Below are 27,102 nucleotides of genomic sequence, written 5' to 3'. Positions count from 1 at the left end.
CGCCTGCCCCTGCAGATGGTTAACTCTCCAAGCCTAGCTCCAAACATTGAACAGCACACCGACGGCGACTGCCTTGGATATGCGCGATATACGTTGCAGCATTACTAGCACAACTCTGCCGTTGATAAGGGTTGTGGAGCGTGGAGAAAGTCACAGTGCTCACAACTCAGCACTCTTGCATATGGAACGTAGTCCACGGTATCGTTATCACAGCATGTGAACTCGCTCTTTCTTCGGTCATATACGCGTATGATCCATACACGCTTCTTCAATCAACCAGCCGTCTTGTAACCCCGTACAGATAGGAACAATTTTCAAATTCTGCCAAGCCTTATTCATAGCATGGGCGGGGCACGCTCAAGACACGTTTACTAGTAGCTTCCCCCTAACAAAGTCCACCTTCTCCTTGGCAACACCGGCTTGCTCCAGGTACTTCTCAACGTTGCCGTACTTTCCAAGCATATAGGAGTGTACACTACTTACCAAGTCCGGAGGGCATGTCGCAAACTGTTCCGTCAGACCAATCGACGCCATCTCTTTTAATCTTCCTTCTTTCTCTGGCTCAAGTTCTGGTTCGGAAAGTCGGTAGTCTTCGTCGATAGTCTTCTCGTCGACATCGAGCAGCAAGAGAACCAGCATTACTATGAGCCCGGTTCGGTCCTTGCCCTGTGTACAGTGGACTAGAACTGGCCAATTCTGCTCTTCACCTAGTACATCAAAGACCTGCGTGACTTCGCGTGTGCACACGTCTAAGGATTGCTCGGCCAGTCCGACGAGCCCCATGTCTTCCATGTGAGGAGCTAAGATCTTGATGGCATCCTTGCGGTAGCCAGTAATCATAAGCCCTACGAGCTTGAAAAACTCGAGCCATGTGAGCTTTGAGAGCAACATGCGCGAGAAAGCTGAGCCGTTGAAGTTGATTTCGTGATAGTTTATGCCGGGTATCTTGAGGGGCTCTGCTACATCGTCATTGCTCTGAGGAACTGCTGCTGACGCTTTAATCCTTGCATCGTGCTTTTGCGCCTGTTCGATGTGCTCCGTTCTGTACTGGTTAGCACGATGTTGGCTCCCGCCAGTTACATCTACGTACTTTGTTCGTAGATCAATGATGCTTTTTACGCCAAATTCTTTCAAAAGTCGCTGCCTGTCTTGGAAAGAAGCCTCATCTTTTACAGTCAGCCTCGCGCCAAGATACATGTGCAAGATACGCACCAGGTCGGGCACTTCGGAATAGTAAGCCATTCCTTAAACGGCTGTAGTATGGTCAGCCAACGATTGTCTTCGAGTCGCATGGGCAATATACCTAGTTCCGGTCTTTTGGTTGACAAACTGACTGACATCGCGAAAGTTCAATATGCTTTTGAGTGGCGTTTGTAGTTCAGACATGTTCAATACATTTAGTCGTGCGAGGCTAAGAATGATGGTATAGCTATTTACTGGATCAGGTTGGAAGGTCGAGACCCGGTGACGTAGTTAAGTTGACACTAAACCGCATCTAATCCAGCTTTGCTTCTGAAGCCAAACACGCACCAATAGAGGTGCTCGGGCATCATGACAACCATCAGGATAGAAGCGCGCCATAATCGTTCGTAGCTCATGGATATCCGGAATTGTGCTATCGTGATCAATGAATTCAAGTAGGACACCATCTGGAAAGATTTATTGACTTTGCACGCGTTCAGAAATTGAAACTTGGCTATCATGTTCCACCAAACCAAGGTGCAACGTTGTATACAAATGATGTGCTTCGTTCGCACGACGCAGGTCTGTGATCTTCAGATGTGCGCAAGGATGCTGGGAGACAGGATAACCCTCTTGGACGGACTGGGTATATGATTTGACTACTTCGGTGAGTCTGTCGCATGTTTCCGTCTGGACAGGCAAGGTCATGTCCGGCGCGGGCTAGAACCAGCCCCAAGATAGTAAGGCTGGTGTGAGATTTCCCACGCGGAACGCACGCTCACGGCGATCCTCCACAGTTGATATGACATCATTGCTGTCTTCTCGTCATTTAGCCATGAAGGGCGCCGCAAACTGTGTCCCAGGCTGGCGTTTGCCTTTCCCTTTCATCTTCCGTGATCGCCCTCAAAGCAGCTCTTGGTTCAATTTCGTCTTGCACCGAAACGCTCTTTCACAATGGCGACGACAGCTCTTACTGCGAGTGCGGCCCCCACTGCTGACAGCAGACCCTTGAAGGGAACGGAAGAGGCGGCTCCACCACGATCCTCCGCCGAGAGGAACATGCGTTGCCCTGACCCATCCGCGCATCTGCATCAGCCAAAGAACAGCGTGTTACAAAACCAGGCGTCTGCAGCGGCGCTCTATTCGCATAACCACGGCAGCCCTGCCAAAGCAAACGTAGCAAAACCTATCAACCCGCTCGGAGCCGACGGCAAGCTCTCCTCAGCGAGTGAGTGTAAAACTGTGATGATCGCATTACATCATATCCTAACGAACATTCACAGGCGCTGCTACGAGTCTTAAATACGCGAAGGCCCAAGACCTTCCCAGCTATCCCGTCGTCGGAATTGACACTCAATCCTCTGCCGGAGCCGCCGCGCTACTTGCCAACCAGAACAAGAAGAGCCCGGAGTGGTGGAAGCCTGAAGCATCTTCAGCGGCAGGCAAGGCTGCGTTGCTCGCAAACGGTTATAAAATGGCCCCTGTGTGGCAACCAGAAGCAAGCGCGGCAGGCTCAAAAGCAGCGCTTCTCGCTCATAGAGACGGCGCAAAGCTGAACCTGTGGCATCCCGAAGCTAGTGCTGAGGGCCATTCTGCTGCTACTATTGCTATGAGCAAGAAAGGTCTCGGGCCGGAGGTCGACTACGGATATACAGACCAGGGCAGGAAAAACGCCTTCACTGCGGCCACCGACGCCCACTCTGCGTCGAGACGTAAGCGCGCTCAGTCAAACCCACCAGCTGCGCCGCTGTATCCAGACTCGAAAAACTCGGCCAGGAATGCACTGGGAGCAGCAACGCTTGCCCATAGTGCGTCTACTCGTGCGAAACCACAAGCTAGTCCTGCTGATTCCAACCGCCACGGACACGGCGCCATGGAAGCAGCACGTATTCAGCATGCGAAGAGCATATCGCGCGACATGTATACCAGCACTCCGCCTGTTGCACTAGAGACAGAGGAGAAGAGGCACAACGATGCTCTTCGAGCTTCTGCCATATCTATGGCTAAGAAGATCTACGATGTGCAACAGCAACACATCGATGGCGCATCGGGCCAGTCTATCGCCCGCACTGGAGCAACTGCGGCACATAGTCAACAACCGGCGACTGGCGAGGCTGACATCAAGCAGCAAGCTATGCGCTACATCGGAATCCAAGAAGCTGCACAAAAGCTTGCTCAGGAAAGACTGGCAAAGATAGGGTATGACGAGAACGCCGCCTACCGAAGCTACTACGGCTACGATAAGCCGACCAGATCGAAGCTCTCCATGCGCCGTGGACGTAATCGCGCACACAGTGCTTCTGAGACAGCTCCTGCGGACACATCTGATTCTGACGAAGACGACTTTCGCTCGAGGCGAATCCGCTCGCAGATGGAACAGTTCAACCAGCAACTGGCCGATGTGGACGCAAAGAAGCGCGAAAACGATCGCAAGTCCCTGCTTGCTGCAGCACAGCGTAAGGTACAAGCGCAGATGCAGGGTATGGACAAGAAGATCTATGATGAGACTGGCAAGATGTCATCTGCGATGGTAGATGATTGGGACGAAAAGGCGCGACAGCGTGCTATGGCCAACTCCGAGGCCCGTATGGAAAACCATGGCAGAGTACACATCGGCAATGGTAAATGGATGGATCAGAGTGAAATCGATGCTATCGCCCAAGCCAGGATCCAGCCCACATTGGACGAGATCACGGAGAAGACCGAAAAGCGCCTTGCCGAGGACGAGAAGCGACGTGCTGAAGAAGAAGAGCGCCGACTTGACATGGAGCAGGAGAAGCGCCGTGTTCGTACCGAGAAAGAGCGTGCCGCTGAGATCAAGGCGGAGGAGAAGCAAGGAAGGGGTAAGTAGTTCTCGCTGAATCGTTTGTCACGCCACTAACATAATCACAGAAGAAGAGAAGAGGGCTGCGAAAGCACGAGCGGCTGAAGAGAAGCTAGCAGCGAAACAAGCGAAGGATGCCGAGAAGACTAAGACTACAGGAGAACAGCGCAAATCAAAAGAGATCTCAGCGGCTGAACCATTAGTTGTGGATGCTGAAGCTCCACGCGACAACGAGGATCTATACCAGGAACCTACACCTACAGAAGTCCAACATACAGCTGAACATGATTCAGCTGGTCCAACTTCGCCGACGTCGCAAGGACCCTCGAAAGGATTCAAATCACTCTTAAGCAAGTTGAAGCGCCGCTCAAAGCATGCTCCTGCGACAGAGACTGAAGGTGATACAAAAGAGAAAGAACCCGGTTTCATTGGTGGCGCAACTCTCCGAAACTCCACTTCGCTGCCCCAATCTCAGTCTCAGTCTTCGAAGAACGCTAGCCATCCAGCTCGTGAGTCGATAGACGGCCGCATATCTGCAGATACCGATCGACCAAAGGACCTAGGCGCTGTTGAGCCTACGTATGTTCCTCACGTCGGTTTTGTTGACGAAGATCGCCACTCAGATGTTTCATCCCTGTCCAACGATGGAGAGGAATTCAGTATGGCACGTGGGAGACCAGCCGAACGTGTTGTAAGCGGAGCAACAGCGACATCCGCCGGAGAGAGCTTTGAGGAAGCCCGTGACCATTTCGACGAAGCTCTAGCACCGCCACCGGCCTTTGGCTCTGATGCGGAGAAAGCGAGGATAGGAAGCCCAAACCGGGAGTCAAAGTTCCAAGAGGTGGGATTGTAGGCCTTGTGATGGTGAATCAAGCGGGAGTATTGCTCTTGGAAGAACGATGTTATGATTGAGCTGAATGGTAGACTAATGGCCCATGTTTGGAATTCCGTTGTTTATGCGTAGTAGTCTGCAGGGTTATGGGTAGCACAAATACGGCCTTGGGATATAATTTAATGTCTTGTTCTGCAAATATATGTCAGAGACTTCAATATCGCCTATGCACTTGATGCGAGGGACTGTAGGGGGAACATGTGCAGAGGTGAACGTGTATGTTCTGTTTCGATGCTTGTATCGCGAAATATGCCGGGGAACTACGGGTTCCTCCCACACCCAGCCTTCTCACTTGCGACTTACTGTTGTACAAACGCACAAATTGCCAAGTTAATTGCCAAACTCAAGACCTAGAAGGCTGTATTCATCTTCATCCTCTTTTCAAGGTGATAGACTATCTACAAAGTCAGCGTAGCAAGTAAGAGTAGTCCTGATTGAACGCTGCAACAAACGTCATTGGGTAAAGCTGCCCTTGCGTCTTGCCTATTTGGGAACCCAATGCTTATGTCATCACAGGGCGATCCAGCGTATGTGGAAACAACACGAGGAGCTCCTTTCTCAAACAGCATCACCTCCACGACCCCGACCCCGCCTTATACGACCGTCTCTCATTTCCTATCACGCGCTTCTGGAGTTGTGCACCTGGTTCTACTTCTTCCTTTTCTTCCGATACCCGATTCTTGCGCGCTTTCTCACCCCGGTGAGCTTGGAACTGGACTGTCGCAAACATGGCCCAGCGACAGGTGCCATTGCACGTCACGCAGCCGACGCTGGTATGTACCGCATTAGCCCTTGGCATTGCATAATGATTGAAGCTAACAATTGACAGCTCACGAACCTCAACATCCTCGTACGTTGGTCCTAGGCCAAGCACTCCGCGAACAAGGCAACAAGGGTCAGCAAGCTAATACATAGTCCAGCCGGCATCGATATCATGGCAAAACTGCGTATGTGGCCCCATCAAGATGCACACACGAGATGTAGATATGCTGACAGCAGGCCTAGACACTCGAGTCCGACAAGTACGTTTGCGTGCGACAAGTCAACAACGAAGCCAACGCGCCCGCCGAGACTGTCATCATCGACCTTAAGAATACCAACAATGTCATCCGGAGACCGATCCGCGCCGACAGCGCCATTATGCACTTGACTGAGCCCATCATTGCTCTCAAGGCGCAAGGCCGGACACTGCAGCTGTTTAACCTCGAGACCAAAGAACGTCTGCAGACCTACAGCCATCAAGAAGACATTCAGTTCTGGAGGTGGATTAGCCAGACTACACTTGCGCTCGTCAGCACAAAGGCCGTGTACCACTGGGACGTGCTCGACTCGAAGAACGCTGTTGCGCCGCGCAAGATCTTCGATCGCCAAGAACAACTCGAGGTATGCGGCTTGGTCTATAAATCGCTAACTGCATCTAATTCGCTTTGTAGAACAATCAGATCATCAACTATGTTACCAACGATGACGAGAGCTGGTCTTGCTTGGTTGGTATCACATCAAACCCGCCGGTGGCATTCGTGGAAACATGCAGCTCTTCTCCAAGGCGAGGAACGTCAGCCAGCCCCTCGAAGGTCATGCTGCTACCTTTGGCACTCTCCGTCTTGATGGTGCATCAACCGATACAAAGATCTTCGCGTTCGCTGTCAAGTCGTCGTCCGGTGAAGCCAAGATCAACATCGTCGAAGTCGACCACAACGCCGCGAACCCAGCCTTCCCGAAGCGTCTCATCCCGATCCACTGGCCTGCCGAGGGTACCGGTGACTTTCCGCTCGGCATCCATATTGCGCAAAAGTACGGCATTTTAATCGTAATTACCAAATTCGGTTTCATTCACCTCCACGACCTCGAGACCGGTACCGCACTGTTCCTGAACCGGATATCTGAGGAGACAGTCTTCACAACGGCGCGCGATGACGAAGGCACTGGTGTAGTCGTCATCAACAAGCGAGGTCAGGTCCTGCATACAACTATCCGAGAGGACAGCCTGATTCCATACATCATGGAGAACCCAGCGTGTGCTGAGATTGCGTACAAGCTCGCTTCAAAGGGCGGACTTCCAGGCGCAGACCAGCTTTACTCTCAACGGTTTGAGACGCTCATGTCCCAAGGAAACTTCGCGGAAGCCGCAAAGGTTGCCGCCAACTCACCCCGGGGCTTCCTCCGCACAATGAACACGATCAACAGGCTACGCCAGGTTCCCAACCAGCCTGGCCAGATCACTACTCTGCTACAGTACTTTGGTCAACTACTCGACAAGGGTGGACTAAACAAGGAAGAGACTCTGGAGTTGGCTCGACCTGTCTTCGCTCAAGGCCGCAAGCACCTTATCGAGAAGTGGCAGAAGGAGGGCAAGCTCCACTGCTCGGAGGAGCTCGGAGATCTTGCCAAGCCCCACGATTTGAACCTTGCTCTGGCCATCTACAAGGAGGCGAACGTATCCCAGAAGGTTGTCGCAGCACTCGCTGAGCTTGGCCACTACGACCTTATTCTGCAGTACTGCAACGGCGTCGGCTACACGCCCGACTACAACGTATTGCTCCAGCATGTGGTCCGCATCAATGCTGAGAAGGGTGCTGAGTTCGCCTCCCAGCTAGCGAAGAATGAGGGCGGCCCATTGATCAGTATCGACCGCGTTGTCGACATCTTCCAGTCTCAAGGCATGATCCAACAGGCAACCGCTTTCCTTCTAGACGTTCTCTCCAACGATCTACCAGAAGAGGGCCACATGCAGACCAAGCTGCTCGAAATGAACCTGCTCAACGCCCCTCAGGTTGCAGATGCTATTCTCGGCAATGAGATGTTCCACCACTACGACAAGGCGCGCATTGCCCAGCTGTGCGAGAACGCTGGCCTGCTCACCCGTGCTCTGGAACACAATGATGATCCGGCTGCCATTAGGCGTATCATCGTTCAGACCGACAAGCTTCCAGAAGAGTGGCTGATCAACTACTTCGGTCAACTCACAGTAGAGCTCTCGCTTGAGTGCTTGGACGCCATGCTCACTACAAACATCCGCCAAAACTTGCAGGCCGTCATTCGTATTGCCCAGAAGTACTCAGATCTGCTCGGCGCTACCAAGATCATCGATCTCTTGGAGAAGCACCGTACCGCAGAGGGTCTGTACTTCTTCCTAGGCTCGATCGTCAATGTCAGCGAGGATCCCGATGTTCACTTCAAGTACGTTGAGGCTGCGACCACCATGGGCCAACTTAACGAAGTCGAGCGTATCTGCCGAGAGAGTGCCTTTTTGCCTCCAGAGAAGACGAAGAACTTCCTAAAGGAAGCCAACCTCGCTGAACAACTTCCGCTTATCGTTGTCTGCGATCGTTTCAATTTCGTACACGATCTAGTGCTCTACCTCTACAAGAAGCAGCAGTTCAAGTCTATCGAAGTGTACGTTCAGAGAGTCAACCCTGCGAGGACACCTGCTGTCATCGGTGGTCTTCTCGATGTGGACTGCGACGAAAGCATTATCAAGGGCCTTCTGGCTTCGGTGACACCATCTTCGATTCCAATCGACGAGTTGGTTGCTGAGGTGGAGTCGCGAAACCGATTGAAGCTTCTTCTGCCGTTTTTGGAGCAGACATTGGCGAGCGGCAACCAGCAGCAAGCTGTCTACAATGCCTTGGCCAAGATCTACATCGACTCCAACAACAACCCAGAGAAGTTTTTGAAGGAGAACGACCAATACGACACCCTCACGGTTGGAAAGTACTGCGAGAAGCGTGACCCCAACTTGGCATTCATTGCCTACAGCAAGGGACAGAACGATCTCGAGCTCATCCACATCACCAACGAGAACGCCATGTTCAAGGCCCAGGCACGTTACCTTCTGGAGCGAGCCGATTCCGAAGTTTGGGACTATGTTCTGAGTCCAAACAACGTACACCGCCGATCGCTCGTAGACCAAGTCACTTCGTCGGCTGTTCCCTCGTCCACTGACCCAGACAAGGTCTCCGTCGCTGTGAAGGCTTTTATCACTGGTGACATGCCTGCTGAGCTGATCGATCTGCTCGAGAAGATCATTCTGGAGCCTTCCACTTTCAGCGATAACCCGTCCCTCCAGAACCTGCTGATGCTTACTGCCTGCAAGTCTGATCGCGGCAGGGTCATGAACTACATCCAACAGCTCGACCAGTACACCCCTGAAGACATCGCTCAACAGTGTATCGAGGTTGGCATGTATGACGAGGCTTTCGAGATCTTCAAGAAGCACGAGAGCCACGTCGAGGCTGCCAACGTCCTCATTGAGCACATTGTTTCAATCGACCGGGCATACGAATATGCTGACAGGGTCGACACGCCTGAAGTGTGGAGCAGAGTTGCTAAGGCGCAGCTGGATGGTCTTCGTGTCACCGACTCGATTGAGTCTTACATCCGCGCCGGAGACGCATCCAACTACTTGGAAGTCATTGAGATCGCCACGCACGCCGGCAAAGACGAGGACTTAATCAAGTTCTTGAGGATGGCTCGCAAGACCCTCCGCGAGGTACCCATCGATACCGCCTTGGCTTTCTGCTTCGCTCGTACCAACCAACTAGCCGAGCTTGAGGACTTCCTCCGTGCTACCAACGTTGCGGACGTTGAAGCCTCAGGTGACAAGGCTTATGAGGAGGGCTACCATGAGGCAGCAAAGATCTTTTTCACCAGCATCTCCAACTGGGCGAAGCTTGCAACCACTCTCGTACATCTGGAGGATTACCAAGCCGCTGTCGAATGTGCTAGGAAGGCAAACTCGATCAAAGTCTGGAAACAGGTCAACGAAGCCTGCGTTGCGAAGAAGGAATTCCGTCTCGCCCAGATTTGCGGTCTCAACCTGATCGTACACGCCGAAGAGCTCACCGATCTTGTCAAGCAGTACGAGCGTAACGGGTACTTCGATGAGCTGATCAATCTCCTTGAGGCTGGTCTTGGTCTGGAACGTGGTAAGTAAAACCCTTTTGACAACTACAACCCCACTGCCTATCACAATCTTCCGACGATTACTACCCCGGACAACTACAACGTGTGTGAGATGCTAACTGTATCATTTTAGCCCACATGGGAATGTTCACTTCCCTAGGCGAGGCTCTTGCCAAATATCACCCCGAGCGTGTCATGGAGCATCTCCGCCTCTTCTGGAGTCGGATTAATATTCCAAAGGTAAGTTGTGACTGTACGAAATGCACGTGAGACATACACTGACTTCGTACCTCCCTATCTGCAGATGATCCGTGCGACAGAGGAAGCTCACTTATGGCCGGAGCTGATCTTTTTGTATGTGCACTACGACGAGTGGGACAACGCGGCTCTCGCCATGATGGAGCGTGCCGCAGATGCCTGGGAGCACCAAGCATTCAAGGACACCATCACCAAGGCTACCAACGTCGAGATCTACTACCGGGCTTTAGGCTTCTATCTTGAGGAGCAACCAACTCTCCTAACGGATCTCCTCCAGGCGCTGACTCCCCGTATCGACGTCAACCGTGTTGTCCGCATGTTCGTCAAGTCAGACAACATTCCTCTGATCAAGCCCTTCCTCCTCAACGTCCAGTCGCAAAATAAGCGTGAGGTCAACAACGCCCTCAATGATCTTCTGATCGAAGAGGAGGACTACAAGACGCTCCGGGACTCGGTCAATAACTACGACAACTACGACCCTGTTGATCTTGCCCAGCGCTTGGAGAAGCATGACCTGGTCTTCTTCCGTCAAATCGCGGCCGACATCTACCGCAAGAACAAGCGATGGGAGAAGTCCATCACTCTCTCCAAGCAAGACAAGCTATTCAAGGACGCTATCGAGACCTCGGCCATGTCTGGCAAGTCAGATGTCGTTGAGGATCTGCTCCGCTACGTAAGTTGGACTTTGCTGCTTTTCAATGCATCCTACTAACTCGCGACCTAGTTCGTCGACATTGGTAGCCGCGAGTGCTACGTCGGTATGCTATACGCCTGCTACGACCTCCTCCGTCCCGACATCATCCTTGAGATGTCATGGCGTAATGGTCTCCACGACTTCACTATGGTATGTATCTGCTCTTTCTTCTTTCTTTTTGCAGACTACTGACTTTTCACCAGCCATACATGATCAACCTCATCTCTCAACAGACGGCTGCTATCGAGATGCTCAAGAAGGACAACGAGGAGCGCAAGACTCGCGAAGTCTCGCAACAGAAGAAGGAGGAAGATACTCCGATCTTGGGCTCGCGCCTCATGCTTACCCAGGGTCCGATAGCCTCGGCTCCCTCCCCAGGTCCGTACGGACAAGCCAACGGCATCGCCCCGCAGCCGACTGGAAGCTTTCGCGCCTTCTAGACGCTGTCCAAACTGAAGATGAGATACCTGCTCTGCAAGTGCGGGTAGTTGGGATTCCTCTTCAAATTACATATTGATGATTGGTGTGGCATGCAAAAGCGAGCGGAGGGTTCATACATTTTTGGCAGTGTGTGGCAATGTACTCTACAGGCGTTTAAGGTGGCCTCCTAGTCTGGATGTTTCAAACATAGAACATCCTCGGACTTCTGTACTCTAGTTAATCGCTTCATTTGCGCAGAGATTTTATGTTCTTGCTTGCGGTATTCATGTGACGTGATCGACATGGTGTTACACCCTAGAGCTGGAATCGTACCCTGAAGGTATTCGCGGTCGTCGTGTCGTTCGTATATCACTGTAGAATACTGCGAAGGCCTTTGGGGGTACGATTTGACGTGGGTGGTAATGGCTGGATGTCATACATCTCAACCATCAAATCCACGTCAAGGCCCCTCAAGAATTATGACATACGCCTGTGGACCCTCCAAAGACCTCCTCCTTCGAAAGACAAGCCTCTGAAATAGCGTAGAAAAGGGGGAGAGTCAGAATGGAGAACATAAAATCTGGGAGCGAACTACAAGAAAGCATCGGCTGCAAGCTTATCCATGGTGTCCTTTTGGTATTGGAGTTGATGGCAAAATATCCCGTTGCGCCAACCTTAACCATAGCAGAGTTGTTATGGCAGGCTCATACAGAGGGAGAACTTTGTACTGTGCCAAAAACTAAGATGTGCCCTGGAGTTATACACTACGTTTTCTTTTTGGGTGCGTCGATGTGCAATATGGTGAATGCCATCGGGGTACATTCTGAGGATAGAGCTAAAAGCACGATACTACCTAGGTAGGTACGTATGCAAACTATGAAATCTACAGAAGCCTGAAGCGCAGTCATCGTGGCAGGCTCAGACATGATATTGAAGCGGTGCTGTGCAAAATCTTAATATGTACCCTGAAGGTATACACTGACTTTTCTCTTCGGGAATATTAACGGAAACCTTAGTGAATACCTACAGAGTGTCTTTTGATGTTGGTGTTGATAGCAAATGTTACATACTTACTGACCACTAAAATCATATGCACCCTGGAAAGCTATGCCTACACCGTGGTTGTTACGGCTGGCTCATACATAGTACGAGTAACTGCAGACTCACCATTCTACTGTGGCTGAGTATGGCGACGACCACTCCAGACGACTCTAGCAAACCACGGTCACCAGATATTCAAGAACTTGGACGACCACCCAGATCGACCACGATAGGATTCATCAGGCTTGAGTGCAAAGACCAGAAGAAGGCTCTATGCTTGCAGCGCATGTGTTATAGCTGGTTCAAGCGTAGTACGAAGAAGCTTGTATTTTACCACGAACCAAATTGTACTCTGAAAATATACACAGCCTCTTCCGATTTTAAAATGTCAACGTAAAACACAGCGAAAGCATAAGGAATACTAATTCAATAGCCCTGCGTGTGCTCACGGAATAATTAGCTTTTCGATTCGGCCGTTGATGTGCCAAGTAGCGAGTGTTTGAAGCTCCGCCCGCAGTACGCGTGCATGGCCTTGGCCAAGTTAGGCTACTACGAGTAATGTTTCTAAATGCAGCCATTGAGTGCCTCAAACGATCCATCGTAAGCTAACGTGACCGGTCTCAGGTTTTCCCAAAGCCAAGTTAAGTCTAGAACTTAGTAATAGTGAGAGGCGGAACCGCATAGCAATGATGCACAACCGGCAATAGCTCAGACCCATGGTTCCGAATACTCCTCGCAACCATGCAGGTACGCGACCGGCAAGCGAGGAGAAGTCCGGAAAAGTATACCATGAACAAGGTGAAATAGCGAGTTCACCCTCGACGGTCATGAGGAAGCTCGGTAGAAAAGGCCTACACCGAAGCAAAGCGCTGGATAAGCACGACATTTTTCCGCGATGCCGAGCTTTCTCCGGCATGTGGCAGACACTGCTCTGGCAAGGTAGGATAGAATCGAGTTCGCGAACGGCTTGCTGGAGGGGCCGTAGTGGGGAGCGGTCCAGGTTTCATTGAGCGTCTATCATCACACCAGACAAAGTGCGTGTGGCTTGGCTAGCCGTCCCACGTGCTTTGTCGGCGTGGGATAGAGCAAAAAGGTTTTATACATGTCTGAGAAATCCGGTAGGCGGTGGGGCAGGACCTCTGACCACGGTGACAATTTTAATCGTGTCGCACATGGGGTGGTTCCGTCGGCGAACCTTGTCAGTGCCCTCCATTATCTCCCCGCGCCATGAAGCTCTGGCCAGGTCGTGGCATGCAGCTATCCATGGATAGCTTGGTTGCTTTTCAGGTGGCCGACGGGGTCTTTGCAGCGTGTTTCCATCTGGCTTGGCTGTGTGGATCTGTTTTGGGATTAAACTCGCGCTCTGCAGCTTTGAGCGAGTGAGTCGTAGCAAGTAGCAGACCCTGGATATCCGATAGTCGGTACCATAATAAATTGGCGCTGTATCTGCCCTCTTCTACAGATTTCAGACCTCCCCCTCTCATCCTCCTTCCCTCTCTACACTCTCCCTTACCCAACACACACAGCCGTCATTCGACATGACGACTCTTGCAGTTGACCAGAATGCCTCGTCGGCCATCGACGAGAACGACTTCGATGAGGACCATGGCGAGCACCACCCTCACAGGAACTCAGTCCACCACCACCTGCGTGCGAGCAGCTCTATTATGCAACTGAAGAAGCTCCTCGGTAAGTTGTCGGAGTTCAATGGCTCATTCATCGCGTCTTCGGCGCTCTAACAAATCTACCAGTTGCCAACCGAGGAGAGATCCCCATCCGTATCTTCCGAACAGCCCACGAGCTGTCACTGCACACAGTGGCTGTCTACAGTCATGAGGACCGCCTTAGTATGCACAGGCAAAAGGCTGACGAGGCCTACGAAATTGGCGCCCGCGGCCAGTACACACCTGTCGGTGCTTACCTCGCGGGTGACGAAATCATCAAGATCGCGGTTGAACACAACGTGAACATGATTCACCCGGGTTACGGTTTCTTATCGGAGAATGCAGAGTTCGCGCGGAATGTTGAGAAGGCTGGGCTCATTGTGAGTTTTACCGCTTTGTTTACGCTATGACGAAATTACGTGGAGGGGCCGCAGCTGCTATCGGCTGCTGTTGAGCCTATCGCTCCCGCACAAAGTGAGGAATTGGCGGGGCCGATCACCAAGCAGCCCGGTGCCGATCATCGCTGCGAGCATGGCTTTTGTTTTACCCCATGCAATATGCGACCCATGCTTACTTTTGATTTTAGTTCGTAGGCCCCTCTCCCGACACCATCGACGCTCTCGGGGACAAGGTCTCGGCCCGAAAACTCGCCGTCAAGTGCAACGTCCCGGTTGTACCAGGAACCCCTGGACCAGTCGAGAAGTTCGAGGATGTCAAGGCCTTTACTGATGAGTACGGCTTTCCCATCATCATCAAGGCCGCTTTCGGTGGTGGTGGCCGTGGTATGCGTGTAGTACGCGAACAGGGGACCCTCAAGGACTCGTTCGAGCGCGCAACTTCAGAAGCCAAGTCGGCTTTCGGTAACGGAACCGTCTTCGTCGAGCGCTTCCTCGACAAGCCCAAGCACATTGAAGTCCAGCTTCTTGGTGACAACCAGGGCAATGTCGTCCATCTCTACGAGCGTGACTGCAGTGTCCAGCGTCGTCACCAGAAGGTCGTTGAGATTGCCCCAGCAAAGGATCTCCCAGTCGAGACTCGTGATGCTATCCTTGCCGACGCTGTCAGGCTCGCACAGAGCGTCAAGTACAGGAACGCCGGTACTGCTGAGTTCTTGGTCGACCAACAGAACAGGTACGTCTACACTCCAATTATTGTATTCATCAGCTAACTCGATGCACTTAGATACTACTTTATAGATAAGTAGAAACCTTCCGATATGCACATCAAATCCATATGCTGACATTATTTTACAGATCAACCCCCGTATTCAAGTCGAGCACACCATCACCGAGGAGGTTACCGGTATCGACATTGTTGCGGCGCAGATTCAGATCGCAGCTGGTGCATCCCTTGAGCAGCTTGGTCTGACTCAAGACCACATCTCCACACGAGGCTTTGCTTTCCAATGCCGAATCACTACAGAAGACCCAGCTCAGGGCTTCGCACCCGATACTGGAAAGATCGAGGTCTACCGCTCTGCTGGTGGTAACGGAGTCCGTCTCGATGGTGGTAACGGTTTTGCTGGCGCAATCATTACTCGTGAGTGTCAAGCTACATTTTTAATTGGGAAACTTTGCTAATCGGCCTCGTTTACAGCTCACTACGACAGGTTAGTACTCCTCTAGAGATCACATTTGTGACAAATACTGACTTTCTCTGCAGCATGTTGGTCAAGTGCTCTTGCCGTGGTTCCACATACGAGATCGTCCGCCGAAAGATGCTACGTGCTCTGGTAGAGTTCCGTATCCGTGGCGTCAAGACCAACATCCCCTTCTTGATCAAGCTCCTTACACACCCCACCTTCGTTGACGGACAATGCTGGACAACCTTCATCGACGACACTCCCGCTCTTTTCGACTTGATTGGCTCCCAGAACCGTGCCCAGAAGCTTCTCGCATATCTTGGTGACCTCGCTGTCAACGGCAGCCAGATCAAGGGCCAGATCGGCGAGCCCAAGTTCAAGGGCGTCATTCCCATCCCAGCCATCCACGACAACAACGGCAAGAAGGTTGACACCTCCGCACCTTGCACCGAGGGATGGAGGAACGTCATTCTCAAGGATGGTCCCGAGGGATTCGCAAAGGCTGTTCGCGCCAACAAGGGATGCCTGATCATGGACACTACATGGCGTGATGCCCATCAGTCACTCCTCGCGACTCGTGTCCGAACTGTTGACTTGCTCAACATCGCCAAGGAGACCAGCCACGCTTTCTCCAACGCGTGGGCGCTTGAGTGCTGGGGTGGTGCTACCTTCGATGTCGCCATGCGTTTCCTCTACGAAGACCCCTGGGAGCGTCTTAGGAAGATGCGCAAGCTCGTGCCCAACATTCCGTTCCAGATGCTTCTTCGTGGAGCTAACGGTGTTGCATACTCCTCGCTGCCTGACAACGCTATCTTCCACTTCTGTGAGCAAGCCAAGAAGAACGGTGTCGACATTTTCCGTGTCTTTGATGCGTTGAACGACGTCGAGCAACTCGAGGTTGGTGTCAAGGCCGTCCTCAAGGCCGGTGGTGTTGCTGAGGGAACCGTGTGCTACAGTGGTGACATGCTTAACCCCAAGAAGAAGTACAACCTGGAATACTACTTGGACGTTGTCGACAAGATCGTCAAGATGGGCGCCCATATTCTGGGTATCAAGGACATGGCTGGTGTACTCAAGCCCCGTGCTGCCCGTCTCTTGATCGGCACCATCCGCGAGAAGTACCCTGACCTGCCCATCCACGTGCACACCCACGACTCTGCTGGAACCGGTGTTGCATCTATGGTTGCCTGCGCTGAGGCGGGTGCGGATGCTGTCGATGCCGCCATCGACAGCATGTCTGGTATGACATCCCAGCCTAGTTTGGGTGCCATCCTTTCATCTCTGGAGGGTACCGACTTCGACGCTGGTCTGGACGCGCACATGATCCGTAACTTGGACGCATACTGGGCCCAGCTTCGTCTTCTCTACTCGCCCTTCGAGGCTGGTCTTACCGGACCTGACCCCGAAGTATACGAGCATGAGATTCCTGGAGGTCAACTTACCAACCTCATCTTCCAGGCATCGCAACAAGGTCTCGGTGAGCAATGGGCTCAGACCAAGAAGGCGTACGAGCAGGCCAACGACTTGCTCGGCGACATTGTCAAGGTCACTCCCACCTCCAAGGTTGTCGGTGACCTGGCCCAGTTCATGGTCTCCAACAAGCTTTCTTACGACGATGTCCTAGCCAAGGCCGACCAACTCGACTTCCCATCCTCCGTCTTGGAGTTCTTCGAGGGACTCATGGGTCAGCCATATGGCGGTTTCCCTGAGCCTCTTCGCTCCCAGGCTCTCCGTGAGCGAAGGAAGATGGACAAGCGCCCTGGTCTCTACCTTGAGCCCGTTGACATCCCGAAGATCAAGGCAGAGCTCAAGGCTAAGTGGGGTGATGCTACCGAGTGTGATGTAGCATCGTACATCATGTACCCCAAGGTCTTCGAGGACTACAAGAAGTGGACCACCAAGTACGGAGATCTTTCCGTTCTGCCCACTCGTTACTTCTTGTCCCGCCCTGAGATCGGCGAGGAGTTCCACGTCGAGCTGGAGAAGGGTAAGGTCCTTATCCTCAAGCTCCTTGCCATCGGTCCTCTTTCCGAGCAAACTGGTCTCCGTGAAGTCTTCTACGAGATGAACGGTGAGACCCGTACCGTCACCGTGGAGGACCAACACGCGGCTATCGAGAACGTCTCACGACCCAAGGCCGACCCCACAGACAGCAGCCAAGTCGGATCGCCCATGTCCGGTGTCTTGGTTGAGGTTCGTGTCCACGATGGTAGCGAGGTCAAGAAGGGTGATCCCGTTGCTATTCTCAGCGCCATGAAGATGGAGATGGTCATCTCCGCACCACACTCTGGTAAGGTCAGTGGCCTGTCAGTGCGTGAGGGTGACTCGGTCGACTCTGGCGACCTGGTCTGCAAGCTCGTCAAGTAAGCATATTACCTGTGGATTTGGCGTTGCTTAATGAGATTTATGGAATCCAAGAATGGAAATGACTAGATAGTAACGAATGAATCACGGCGTCGGAATGCCATTTTCAACTTCAAATATGCTCTATATCCTACGTATTAGTGCGCTATTGGCTTCACAAACAAACTCGTTGTTTCCAAGTTCTACTACCACACAAATTTCACCCGGAAGGTATATAGTACATTTTAAAAACGTGTACAAGTAGGTAGATCACAGCGTATACCTCCGGGCTACGCTATATTTGTGAGATAAAGCTCATAGAAAACAGTTGTACTCGTAATAATTAATAAGTACTGTTGGATGTTTGTCAAGACAGGTAACATTAGTTCTTACATTAGTGATGTAGCCGGGAGGTATTCGCTCTAACCTGCGTTTAGGTGCTAAACTGACAGGAGACGATGTATACATCAGGGTACGTAATAGCGTGGTAGAAGTAAAGAGAATCAAGCCATGTCGTAGCCTGGAATCAGTCATGTGCAGGGATATCTGCGATTACACTAAGATTGGGTCGAGTAGTGTATTGAACTTCGGTGGTTGATACACCGAACAAAAAAGCTATCTGACCACCCCAGACTCCAAGAAATGCAGCATCGCTAGCCTAGACGAAACGGCAAGCCTTACCCGTATGCAGGTGCTCCAAACGCCCATGTCAGATCGAAAGTACCCACTAGACCGAACCGCGGTCGGGTGATGTCGGGATGGGATCTACCCCATGGAGCCAAAGTCAAGCTTTCTTGCTACCTTGTCCGCGCGACCATTGGTAGGTGTTTCTCCTCCTCTCCGCTTCAGATCCTCGCCCATAGCCTTTGCCCCACCGCCTTCTTTAGGTAAGTTTTCTTTCTTCGTGGGCCGGGGTGCGTTGGTCCACCATTTATCCTCTAGCGCTTTCCGGGCAGTGTACCTCTTCATTGGGTCCAAGGTCAATAGGCCTCTGATGAAATCGCATCCGTCATCTCCCAATGTGGAGAACTGTTGTTTCCACCAAACACGAGGACGTATCTGCCTGAAAGCTGTAGAGCCTTGTGGGCCGGTTTGTTTGTCGGGCGCGACATAGTACGGGAGTGAAGAAACACCCGGCCATGTCTCTTCGGTCGGCGTTCCAAACTTCTCGCAGATAACGGCGACTTGTTGAATATCCGTGTCGGAATAGAGAAACCAGTTGCGAATGCACAGTTCCGCCATCAAGACACCGATACTCCACATATCGGCCGTGCCACCATAATGTGAACAACCATATAGCAACTCCAATGGACGGTACATGCGTGTAATGACCATGGTAGTCATCTTCGTTCCCGGATCGGCGAAACTCCGCGCAAGACCGAAATCAGCAAGCTTGACGGTTCCGTCAGCGGCGATCAAGGCGTTGCTACCCTTGATATCGCGATGCAGAACAAAGTTCTCGTGGCAGAACCAGATTCCCTGACACAGCATGTTCATCCAAGATTTAATGTCTGCCTTTGTATATGTGATCTCCTTATTCTTCCATAGCTGCTCCAAGTCTCCCAGAGGCAAATGTTCGAGTACGAAGGACAGGTTTTGATCTTTGCTTGAAAATACGTCGTGTAGTTTGATGACGTTGGGGTGATTTATTTCAAAGAGGAACTGCATTTCGCGAAGGGCGTCGGGGGCGATTCCGTTGGGGTACTCGGCGTTGAGCTTGATCTTCTTGATTGCGACGAGCTTCTTGGGGTTGTTGACGTAGTGGGCCTGAAAGACTACCGCATATGTACCTTCTCCTAGTTTCTTGCCCATGACGAACTGGTTGCGGATCCGATCATTCATCTGCTCTGCGAGGTCCATGCCGCTGTCTCCTGCTAATGGGGCCGTCGGTGGCACCACGGGTGACTTTGTAGGCTTCGTGGTGTGGCTTGGGAGCGCGAGTGTTCTGGCCTTGGTCGCATCCTGAAATGGCGCTCCAGGCGGATTCGGTCGTGGGCTCAAGACAGCTGGTGATGCCATGGTGAAGTTGGGGTGCAATGGCAGGCTTCGAGTAGTGCAATGCAGGATAGTCGAGGGAGATAGCGGAGTGCCGGCGTTAGTGGTTACTCCACAGCTCTCTTGAGTTATGCGACTCAATCTCCATACCGCAGTCCTCCTCTTTTAGACGGCGAAGTAAGTGGGAGCGTGGTGTGCCGGTGAGTGAGCGGTCGCGTTCTAGGGACCGCGGCGGCGACCATGCACGTCCCCAAACATTTTGGCTTGGCCGCGCTTTTCTGCGGGGAGCTCACTTCACCACCGACGCTTACGCAGTCGCATATCACACAGACAATGGCTACTTCCGCGCGAGGACCGCCAGGCACCGTCGCCGTTTCCAAAGAGGGTATCCCGAACAGGACGTGAGTTGTTCTCCCCAATGCTCAAGAGCATGTACTGATGATATCAAACAGTTTATACGTGCGCAACCTCCCCGACAAGCTACAGAAAGAAGACCTCAAGCGGAACCTGTACATGCTATTCGCTACATATGGCATCATCCTCGATATCGTCGCGCTCAAGACAATGAAGATGCGAGGCCAGGCGCACGTTGTATTCCGCGATGTCGACTCCTCAACGCAAGCTATGCGCGCTCTGCAGGGCTTCACTTTCTTTGGAAAAGACATGGTACGTCTAATTCACAGCTCGGAAGCTGTTATGGAACGATGCTGACATGAGGCAGCATATTGCATACGCAAAGACCAAGTCCGACACGGTAGCGAAGCTGGACGGCACCTACAAGATGCCCGAGCCCGAGCGTGAAGACGAACCCGAACAAGCGTCTACACAACCCGCAGGCTTTGGTGCCGCACCCGACAAAGCAGTACCGGTCAATGCGCAAGACGCAGCCAAGGGACAGAAGAGAGGACGTGAAGAGGAGGAAGAGGAGGAGAATTCGGACGCAGAGATGGAGATGGATGTGAGCGACGACTCGGACTAGATCCTTAAGAATGCGTATGGAAGGACATGATACCCACGAGCAATGAACAGAATCCAGAGGGCACTTCAGGAAGATCTGTTTATGTGAACTATCTACGAACGTGTATGGCGATATACTACAGCTATCTCTGAATTGGTGCTGACTCAATGCAGACAACGTGACATTGAGCGGAAGTTGTACCTGCCACAAAAAGGTATCCTGAAGGCATACACGGTGGTTTTACTAAGAAATCTATAGAACATGAGATAGTGTATACCTCCAGGAACAGACATGTTATAGGCTTGTAACACTCGACGTTGCAAGGTAGATCTCTTTACGTGTTGAGTACAACTCAGAAACAATGAGCATATTTGTAGCAAAAGGAATGGCCGAGGAAAAGCGGCGCGGTTAGGACAAACCGTTCTTGATGCTCCTGGAATGTTGGTTGCAAGTGGCTACTCGCCAGGGTCTATTGGTCTGCCAGCAACCGCTATTCCAGCCTGTGTCCAACAAACGATTATATAGCTGCGGATAAATCTAAACATGTTTGCTCATGCAAGCATCAAGCAGGCCCAGCAACTCAGACTTCCGTTCTTCACCTGTCCAACTGCCGTGAATCGAATTGCTAACGATTGTCCTCCATTCTTCCATGCTCAAGTTAAAAGCCTCTTGCACTGCGCAGTAATTGTTCAGGACGTAACCACCAAAGTACGCTGGGTCGTCGCTGTTGATACTGAACTTTACACCTGCCTCGAGGAATGTCTTGATTGGCACCTGACTAACGCTCTTCACAGCTTGAAGGCAGACGTTGCTCAGTGGACAAACAGTCAATAGTACCTCCTCTTCTACCACCCGACGGAGAAGTTCAGCATCTTCTGTGAGTCGAATGCCGTGATCGATGCGCTCGGCATATAACGCATCGAGTGCTCCGCTGATATATGTTGGGTCACCCTCTTCACCCGCATGGGCTGTCCTCCGTAGACCTTTCTTTTCGCCCTCACGATACATATCCACAAAGAGCTCTGGGCGAAATCCCACCTCCGATGAGTCGAGCCCAAGTCCAGCAATAGCGCGCTCCTGACCGTCGCTCTTAACATCAAAGTGCCCGCCCTTGACAGCCAACGCCATGGCGTCCGCCGCTGAGCTAGCAGGCAAATGCCTTAAAAAACACATAATCAGACAACTCGTTATCCCCAGCTCTTTCTCTGCACGTACTCTCGCGGCGTTGAAGCCACGTACCACAACATCAAAGTCAATACCTCTTTCTGTATGACTTTGTGGATCGAAGAAGACCTCTGCATGGCGAACTCCGTCCTTGGCTGCTGTCGTAAAGTACTCCCAACCAAGCATTTCAAAGTCTTCTTCGTGCACTACGACTGCGATGCCGCGGTAATAATACGCCAAGAAGTCATCCAGGTTGGTGAAATGTGAGTAGCGTTCCGTGAGTGTTGCGGGTGATGTGTAAGCGACATCCTCAGACGGTGATGGTAAGGCGATGTTGTTTTTAGAGGCCAGAGTGAAGAGAAGGCTTGGACTGAGGCAGCCTTCTAGATGGAGGTGATGTTCACATTTTGGGAGGTCCGCGAGGAACGTGTGGGTGGGAGATTTGCACATGATGTTTGATGTGTGGAGGGATAGGAAATCTTGTGAGTTTGGATTGTTAGATAAAGAGATTTGATGTAACTTCTGGATTTTGTAAAGAATGGGTTGTTTAGGGCTAGTTTCTATCGGAGTCTGACGGTGAGTGTCGGTGTTCGCCGGTCTTGCTGGGATAATGGAGATGCTCCAACTAAAGGGTGGATCCCAGATTGGGCTTGCAAGGCGAACACATTTTGCAAGCGCACTAAATTTACCCCAGGAGAATACTCGTCGCTCAGGTTTATCGTTGACCGTATACAAATGCCAATATAGGCGATAAGATTTATTGGTGTTCAGGCTTTTTGCCCTGTTGACCGCGGCTCATACATAGTCCTCCCATACTCTTCTAACAAGCCTTCCTTTTCCGCATCTTCTCGAGTGGTGGAGATCCTCCTGCTCCTGGCATCGATTGTCGGCAACATACAATCACCTATTGTCCTCTCTCCGTCACCAAAGGTTCCCTTGAAAACGCCGTCGTAACTGGTCCACATGCCTGCAAAGATCATAGCACTGAGCTTCGCTAGCCACCACGGCGACCGACCCTTTTTGTCTTGCAGCTTCCTCCCCATGGCAAATATGAACATGATGAAAGGCATCCAGATAGCCAGAAAGATAGCCTTTCCCATTTCCTGCTTCTTGGTTGTAATGGTATATGTTCGTATATTGTTTAGATATTCTTGGTACTCGCCGGGAAGACGACATTCAGCGGCGCCATCGGTTATGAGCTTGAGGTATCGTGCCGAAGGCTGCGCATAGCTGGGATCGGGTCGCGTTACACGAGCGGTGGTTCGTTCTTTGGTTTCGCGGTCTATGATGGGCGCAAAGAGTGTGTGCGCTTTGAACGGCTTCGAATCGGGTGTAGAGGGAACAGTGTTCGAGGGTGGTAGCACGTAGCATTCGACTAGGATATCGTTGTAGGCACTGCCTCCACCCTCCGTGGCGATGATGTGCGCATAATCAGAGAGCGTCACCTCGTACACAACGCCCACCAAGCCCTTATGCCATCGGTCCTTGTGGTAGTCTTGCGCGTCCGGCACCCGCAGCGCTGTGTTGGCGAAACAAGGCTCTTTGTAGGGAATGCCGGGGAGATCAAAGGTCAACCTCAGCGAGGGAACAAGAACATTGACTTGTGAAAGCGGGCGAATACCACGCACGCCTCGGAAGGTTTCGTTGCATAGGTTTGAACCATATGCCAGGTACAACACTGTTTTGTCCTTCTCTTGTGTTGTTGTGGACTGTTGCGACACAAGCTCCTCCGTGTCCAGGGGCGCGTCGGTCAACGAGGCATCGAGACGCGCTTGTGATGGTGGAGGTACGGCTTCAAAGACGGTCATAGTGCGATTGAGTGTTCGTGTGTACCACGAATAACGGCGCTACCAGTTACTTCATATATGACGCGTAGCTTCCGGAACGGCGATTCCGCTGGTGATTTCGTCCGTATGTCGGGCCCTACATCATCGATTTCTCATCAGTCTTAAGGCCGATGGCCCGAGCACGAGCGCCCGCAGCTGCTCACCGTAAGCCGCACGACCACAGGCATATTGTCGTACGTACCAGCCTCCTACCATTGGATTATTACTTTCTGTACGACCATCTGGTTGTTAGTGACTGTGTACTCTACCCTCCCGCTGTAGCAGGTCATGTCGAATCCTTCGTACGCCGTGCTAGCGCTTATTCCAGCTGTCGCATGGCTTTTGTACCTCCAAATAAGCCAATGGCGCTTCAAGCGATATGCACATATTCCCAGCAAGCTGTCATCAAACTTCCTCTTTGGGCACCTTGGTTATATCGCGGCTGAATACAAAAGGGCTGGCTTCAGCATTACCGTCCACCCGGGTAAGACTCACATCCTAGCCACTAGCCACCACTGACAGCAGGCAGACTATGTGTTTGAAAATATATGGAAAGCCCAAGGTAGCCCAGAGTTCATGTTTTTCGACACAAGACCTGTGCAATACCCACTCGTTCTCATTGCATCCCATGAGATGGCAGAGCAAGTTTCAAGAGCTAGCAAAACGCAGCAGTACAGCGTCACCAAATCTCCAACGGTCCAGCAAGGGTTCGGGGAGCTCGTTGGGAGGTATTCCTTGATTAGCGAGAATGGCGAATCCTGGAGAGGACTTCGCAAGACCTTCAACCCAGGTTTCGCCCCGCAGCATTTGCTTACGCTACTTCCTGTCATCGTTGACAAAACGTATACGCTTATTGAAAGACTGGACGCATTGGCAGCCTCTGGCATCGCAGCCGAGATGGAAAGTTACTGCACTGATGTAACCTTCGATATTATTGGCGACGTTGTGACCAACATTGATTGTAGGGCCCAAGACGATGGCGAACAAGCCCATGATATCGTCCGTAACTTCCGCACACTCAAGGCTGTATACACTGGTGACAACGGTCTAATGGCCTCCTGGTTGAACCTGCCATTGCGCGTCAAGAAGTACATTTACAGCCGACGGCTGGACTCGGCTGTCAAGAAGTGCATTGTCGAGAAGTTCGCAGATATCAAAGCAGCTCAGCATTCCGATACAAAGAAAAACAAAGACCGATCGGTGCTGGCCCTGGCACTAGAGGGTATTGATGAGCTGACCCCCTACATATTGCAGAGTACTGCAGACCAGGTCAAATCATTCCTTTTTGCAGGACACGATACCACCGCTATCCTCCTACAGAGATTGCTTTACGCCCTCTCAATACACCCGGATTGCCTTGCGAAAATCCGCGCGGAGCATGATGCTGTCTTTGCTGACTCCGAGCCACGCGATGTATTCCTCAAGCGACCGGATGAGACTATGAAAGCGCTCAAGTATACATCTGCATGCATCAAAGAGGCTTTGCGACTTTGGCCTCCAGCAGGTTCGGCACGAATGTCACACAACGGTTTCAAGCTACACACTTCAGATGGAGATGACGTATGTGTCGACAAATGTGTCATATACTTGTGCCATCATATCATTCAGCGAGATCCCAAGGTGTACGGAGAGACAGCGAACGACTTCGTTCCCGAGCGCTGGGTTGGCGACTCCGATACCAGCAGCACTCCGACTGAAGACGACGGATCAACTACTGGCGAGAGCAAGATACCCATTAGCGCATGGAGGGCCTTTGAAAGAGGACCACGCAATTGTATTGGTCAGGAACTTGCCAACATGGAGGCCCGCGTCATTCTAGCATGCATCATGCGAAGGTATGACTTCGTTAAGGTCGGACTCGGAGAAGTCGAGACGGACGAAGCGGGTCAGCCTATCATGGACCAGAAGGGCAGATACAGAACAAAGTCCGAGTTGATCAACGTAAGCTATCACCCCGTTCGCGAAATCACACAAGCGACTTACTCATTAGCAGACAATGTCCATTACCTCAAGGTAAGCAATCGCCACTCATGACAAGCTGTGCTTTGCTAACAATACGTTCAAGACCTATCGACAAGACCGTCATGCGTATCAAGCTTCGCGAATCCGCGGACCAATAAGCCACGACATTCAGAGATGTATTTTTGTAGCTGTATTTGTAAAAGGTAGGTGCCAGGCAACGCTATTACCGTGTACACATGTAATGTATTTACGACGTCTTGCCCTAGTAGGTAAATAGGAAAAGCTTATACACAAGTGTTTCGGTTCCCTTCTAAATAGAGTGCTATGCTAAGATCTAGATTATTCATCTATACCGTAAATTTCGTTTTGTTCTCCTCGGCGCATTCTTCCGCGATCTTCCGCACCTGCTCCTGGCCTAATTCTTCGAAGATATCGAACCCCCATCGGGACTGCACGTTGAACCGCTTGTGCCTCTCCAGCCCGCTCAACTCATCGAAAGCATCCTTGGGCAGTTCCTTGACCTGCATGTTGCTTTGATCCTGTTTGGTGTGACGCTCTTGGGCAGCACCACAGTACCCCGCTGAATGCCCCAACTCGCAAGCAGCTGGCCGCCATCCATGCCTAGTCTGCGGCCCAAGACACTTACAAGCTCGTCGTCAACAGTTCGCGGCTCGCCGGTTTGGTTGTTTCCAAGGGGTGAGTAGGCTTCAATGAGAATACCTTTGCTCTTGCAAAAATCGAAGAGGGGAGGCTGTTGAAGGTATGGATGCGCTTCAACCTGGTTTACCGCCGGTACGACATCAGTCTTGGAGAGAAGATCGTTGAGGCGGTTGACGGTGAAGTTGGATACGCCAATGGCGCGAACCTTGCCAGTGTCAAGCAGCTTCTCCATGGCTTTATATGTTGTCGCAGGATCGATGTCAACGAGGTCAAACACACCGTTCTCACGCAGTGGGAACCACTTGCCCGTAGCACCATTGAAGGCACTTCGTCCATGTTAGTATGTTGTGCATGCAATAGCAAAGAAGTATGACGTACACGGGCCAATGCATCAGGAACAGATCGAGATATTCGACGCCTAAATCCTGAAGCGACTTATCGAGAGCTGCTTCAACGTCTTCCGGTGCATGTTTGGTGTTCCATAGCTTGCCGGTAAGGAATATTTCGGAGCGAGGGACACCACTCCTCCTTATGCCGTCGCCTACTTCAGCTTCATTGCGATAGATGGCAGCACAATCAATGTGGCGGTAGCCTGCCTTGAGTGCCGTCTCCACAGCGCGCTCGACCTCTCCTGGCTTCGCTTGCCATGTGCCGAAGCCCACAGCTGGTATCTGCGCGCCTGTGTTGAGGGTAAAGTGTGTGGGGATAGGCATGCTTGCTGTGGCGTTACGC

At 51.8% G+C, this 27,102-nt stretch overlaps 10 protein-coding genes across 10 annotated transcripts; 5 read left to right on the top strand and 5 right to left on the bottom strand.

The window, feature by feature from the left end:
* Nucleotides 1-357: 357 nt before the first annotated feature.
* ALTATR162_LOCUS8158 (uncharacterized protein) lies at nt 358-1,386 on the bottom strand (the record flags this gene model as incomplete). Its single annotated transcript, XM_043315788.1, has 4 exons — nt 358-1,042; nt 1,091-1,166; nt 1,213-1,253; nt 1,304-1,386. 4 exons carry the CDS (start codon nt 1,384-1,386, stop codon nt 358-360), a joined length of 885 nt encoding a protein of 294 aa, XP_043171723.1.
* Nucleotides 1,387-2,136: 750 nt separating this feature from the next.
* Nucleotides 2,137-4,859, top strand: ALTATR162_LOCUS8157 (uncharacterized protein; the record flags this gene model as incomplete). Its single annotated transcript, XM_043315787.1, has 3 exons — nt 2,137-2,410; nt 2,466-4,025; nt 4,075-4,859. 3 exons carry the CDS (start codon nt 2,137-2,139, stop codon nt 4,857-4,859), a joined length of 2,619 nt encoding a protein of 872 aa, XP_043171722.1.
* Nucleotides 4,860-5,626: 767 nt separating this feature from the next.
* Nucleotides 5,627-11,195, top strand: ALTATR162_LOCUS8156 (uncharacterized protein; the record flags this gene model as incomplete). Its single annotated transcript, XM_043315786.1, has 10 exons — nt 5,627-5,671; nt 5,728-5,748; nt 5,819-5,845; nt 5,904-6,281; nt 6,332-6,385; nt 6,433-9,826; nt 9,937-10,043; nt 10,108-10,734; nt 10,786-10,905; nt 10,959-11,195. 10 exons carry the CDS (start codon nt 5,627-5,629, stop codon nt 11,193-11,195), a joined length of 5,010 nt encoding a protein of 1,669 aa, XP_043171721.1.
* A 2,559-nt stretch (nt 11,196-13,754) lies between these two features.
* ALTATR162_LOCUS8155 (uncharacterized protein) lies at nt 13,755-17,829 on the top strand (the record flags this gene model as incomplete). Its single annotated transcript, XM_043315785.1, has 6 exons — nt 13,755-13,905; nt 13,968-14,260; nt 14,467-15,033; nt 15,134-15,419; nt 15,477-15,489; nt 15,543-17,829. 6 exons carry the CDS (start codon nt 13,755-13,757, stop codon nt 17,827-17,829), a joined length of 3,597 nt encoding a protein of 1,198 aa, XP_043171720.1.
* A 741-nt stretch (nt 17,830-18,570) lies between these two features.
* ALTATR162_LOCUS8154 (uncharacterized protein) lies at nt 18,571-19,824 on the bottom strand (the record flags this gene model as incomplete). The annotated part of the gene is made up of 1 exon (XM_043315784.1): nt 18,571-19,824. The coding sequence occupies one exon, from the start codon at nt 19,822-19,824 to the stop codon at nt 18,571-18,573; it is 1,254 nt and encodes a 417-aa protein (XP_043171719.1).
* Nucleotides 19,825-20,040: 216 nt separating this feature from the next.
* On the top strand, nt 20,041-20,981 carry ALTATR162_LOCUS8153 (uncharacterized protein; the record flags this gene model as incomplete). The annotated part of the gene is made up of 5 exons (XM_043315783.1): nt 20,041-20,201; nt 20,253-20,466; nt 20,522-20,758; nt 20,803-20,881; nt 20,932-20,981. 5 exons carry the CDS (start codon nt 20,041-20,043, stop codon nt 20,979-20,981), a joined length of 741 nt encoding a protein of 246 aa, XP_043171718.1.
* A 314-nt stretch (nt 20,982-21,295) lies between these two features.
* Nucleotides 21,296-22,372, bottom strand: ALTATR162_LOCUS8152 (uncharacterized protein; the record flags this gene model as incomplete). Its single annotated transcript, XM_043315782.1, has 1 exon — nt 21,296-22,372. The coding sequence occupies one exon, from the start codon at nt 22,370-22,372 to the stop codon at nt 21,296-21,298; it is 1,077 nt and encodes a 358-aa protein (XP_043171717.1).
* A 317-nt stretch (nt 22,373-22,689) lies between these two features.
* Nucleotides 22,690-23,730, bottom strand: ALTATR162_LOCUS8151 (uncharacterized protein; the record flags this gene model as incomplete). The annotated part of the gene is made up of 1 exon (XM_043315781.1): nt 22,690-23,730. One exon carries the CDS (start codon nt 23,728-23,730, stop codon nt 22,690-22,692), a length of 1,041 nt encoding a protein of 346 aa, XP_043171716.1.
* A 306-nt stretch (nt 23,731-24,036) lies between these two features.
* Nucleotides 24,037-25,868, top strand: ALTATR162_LOCUS8150 (uncharacterized protein; the record flags this gene model as incomplete). Its single annotated transcript, XM_043315780.1, has 4 exons — nt 24,037-24,232; nt 24,278-25,689; nt 25,742-25,761; nt 25,814-25,868. The coding sequence occupies 4 exons, from the start codon at nt 24,037-24,039 to the stop codon at nt 25,866-25,868; spliced, it is 1,683 nt and encodes a 560-aa protein (XP_043171715.1).
* Nucleotides 25,869-26,057: 189 nt separating this feature from the next.
* On the bottom strand, nt 26,058-27,083 carry ALTATR162_LOCUS8149 (uncharacterized protein; the record flags this gene model as incomplete). Its single annotated transcript, XM_043315779.1, has 3 exons — nt 26,058-26,249; nt 26,357-26,696; nt 26,749-27,083. 3 exons carry the CDS (start codon nt 27,081-27,083, stop codon nt 26,058-26,060), a joined length of 867 nt encoding a protein of 288 aa, XP_043171714.1.
* Between the last annotated feature and the right edge of the window lie 19 nt (nt 27,084-27,102).

The sequence above is a fragment of the Alternaria atra genome (genome assembly GCF_907166805.1).
Source record: "Alternaria atra isolate CS162 genome assembly, contig: 28, whole genome shotgun sequence".
Taxonomy (NCBI): Eukaryota; Fungi; Ascomycota; class Dothideomycetes; order Pleosporales; family Pleosporaceae; genus Alternaria; species Alternaria atra.
This window is presented reverse-complemented; position numbering and strand designations above follow the sequence as displayed.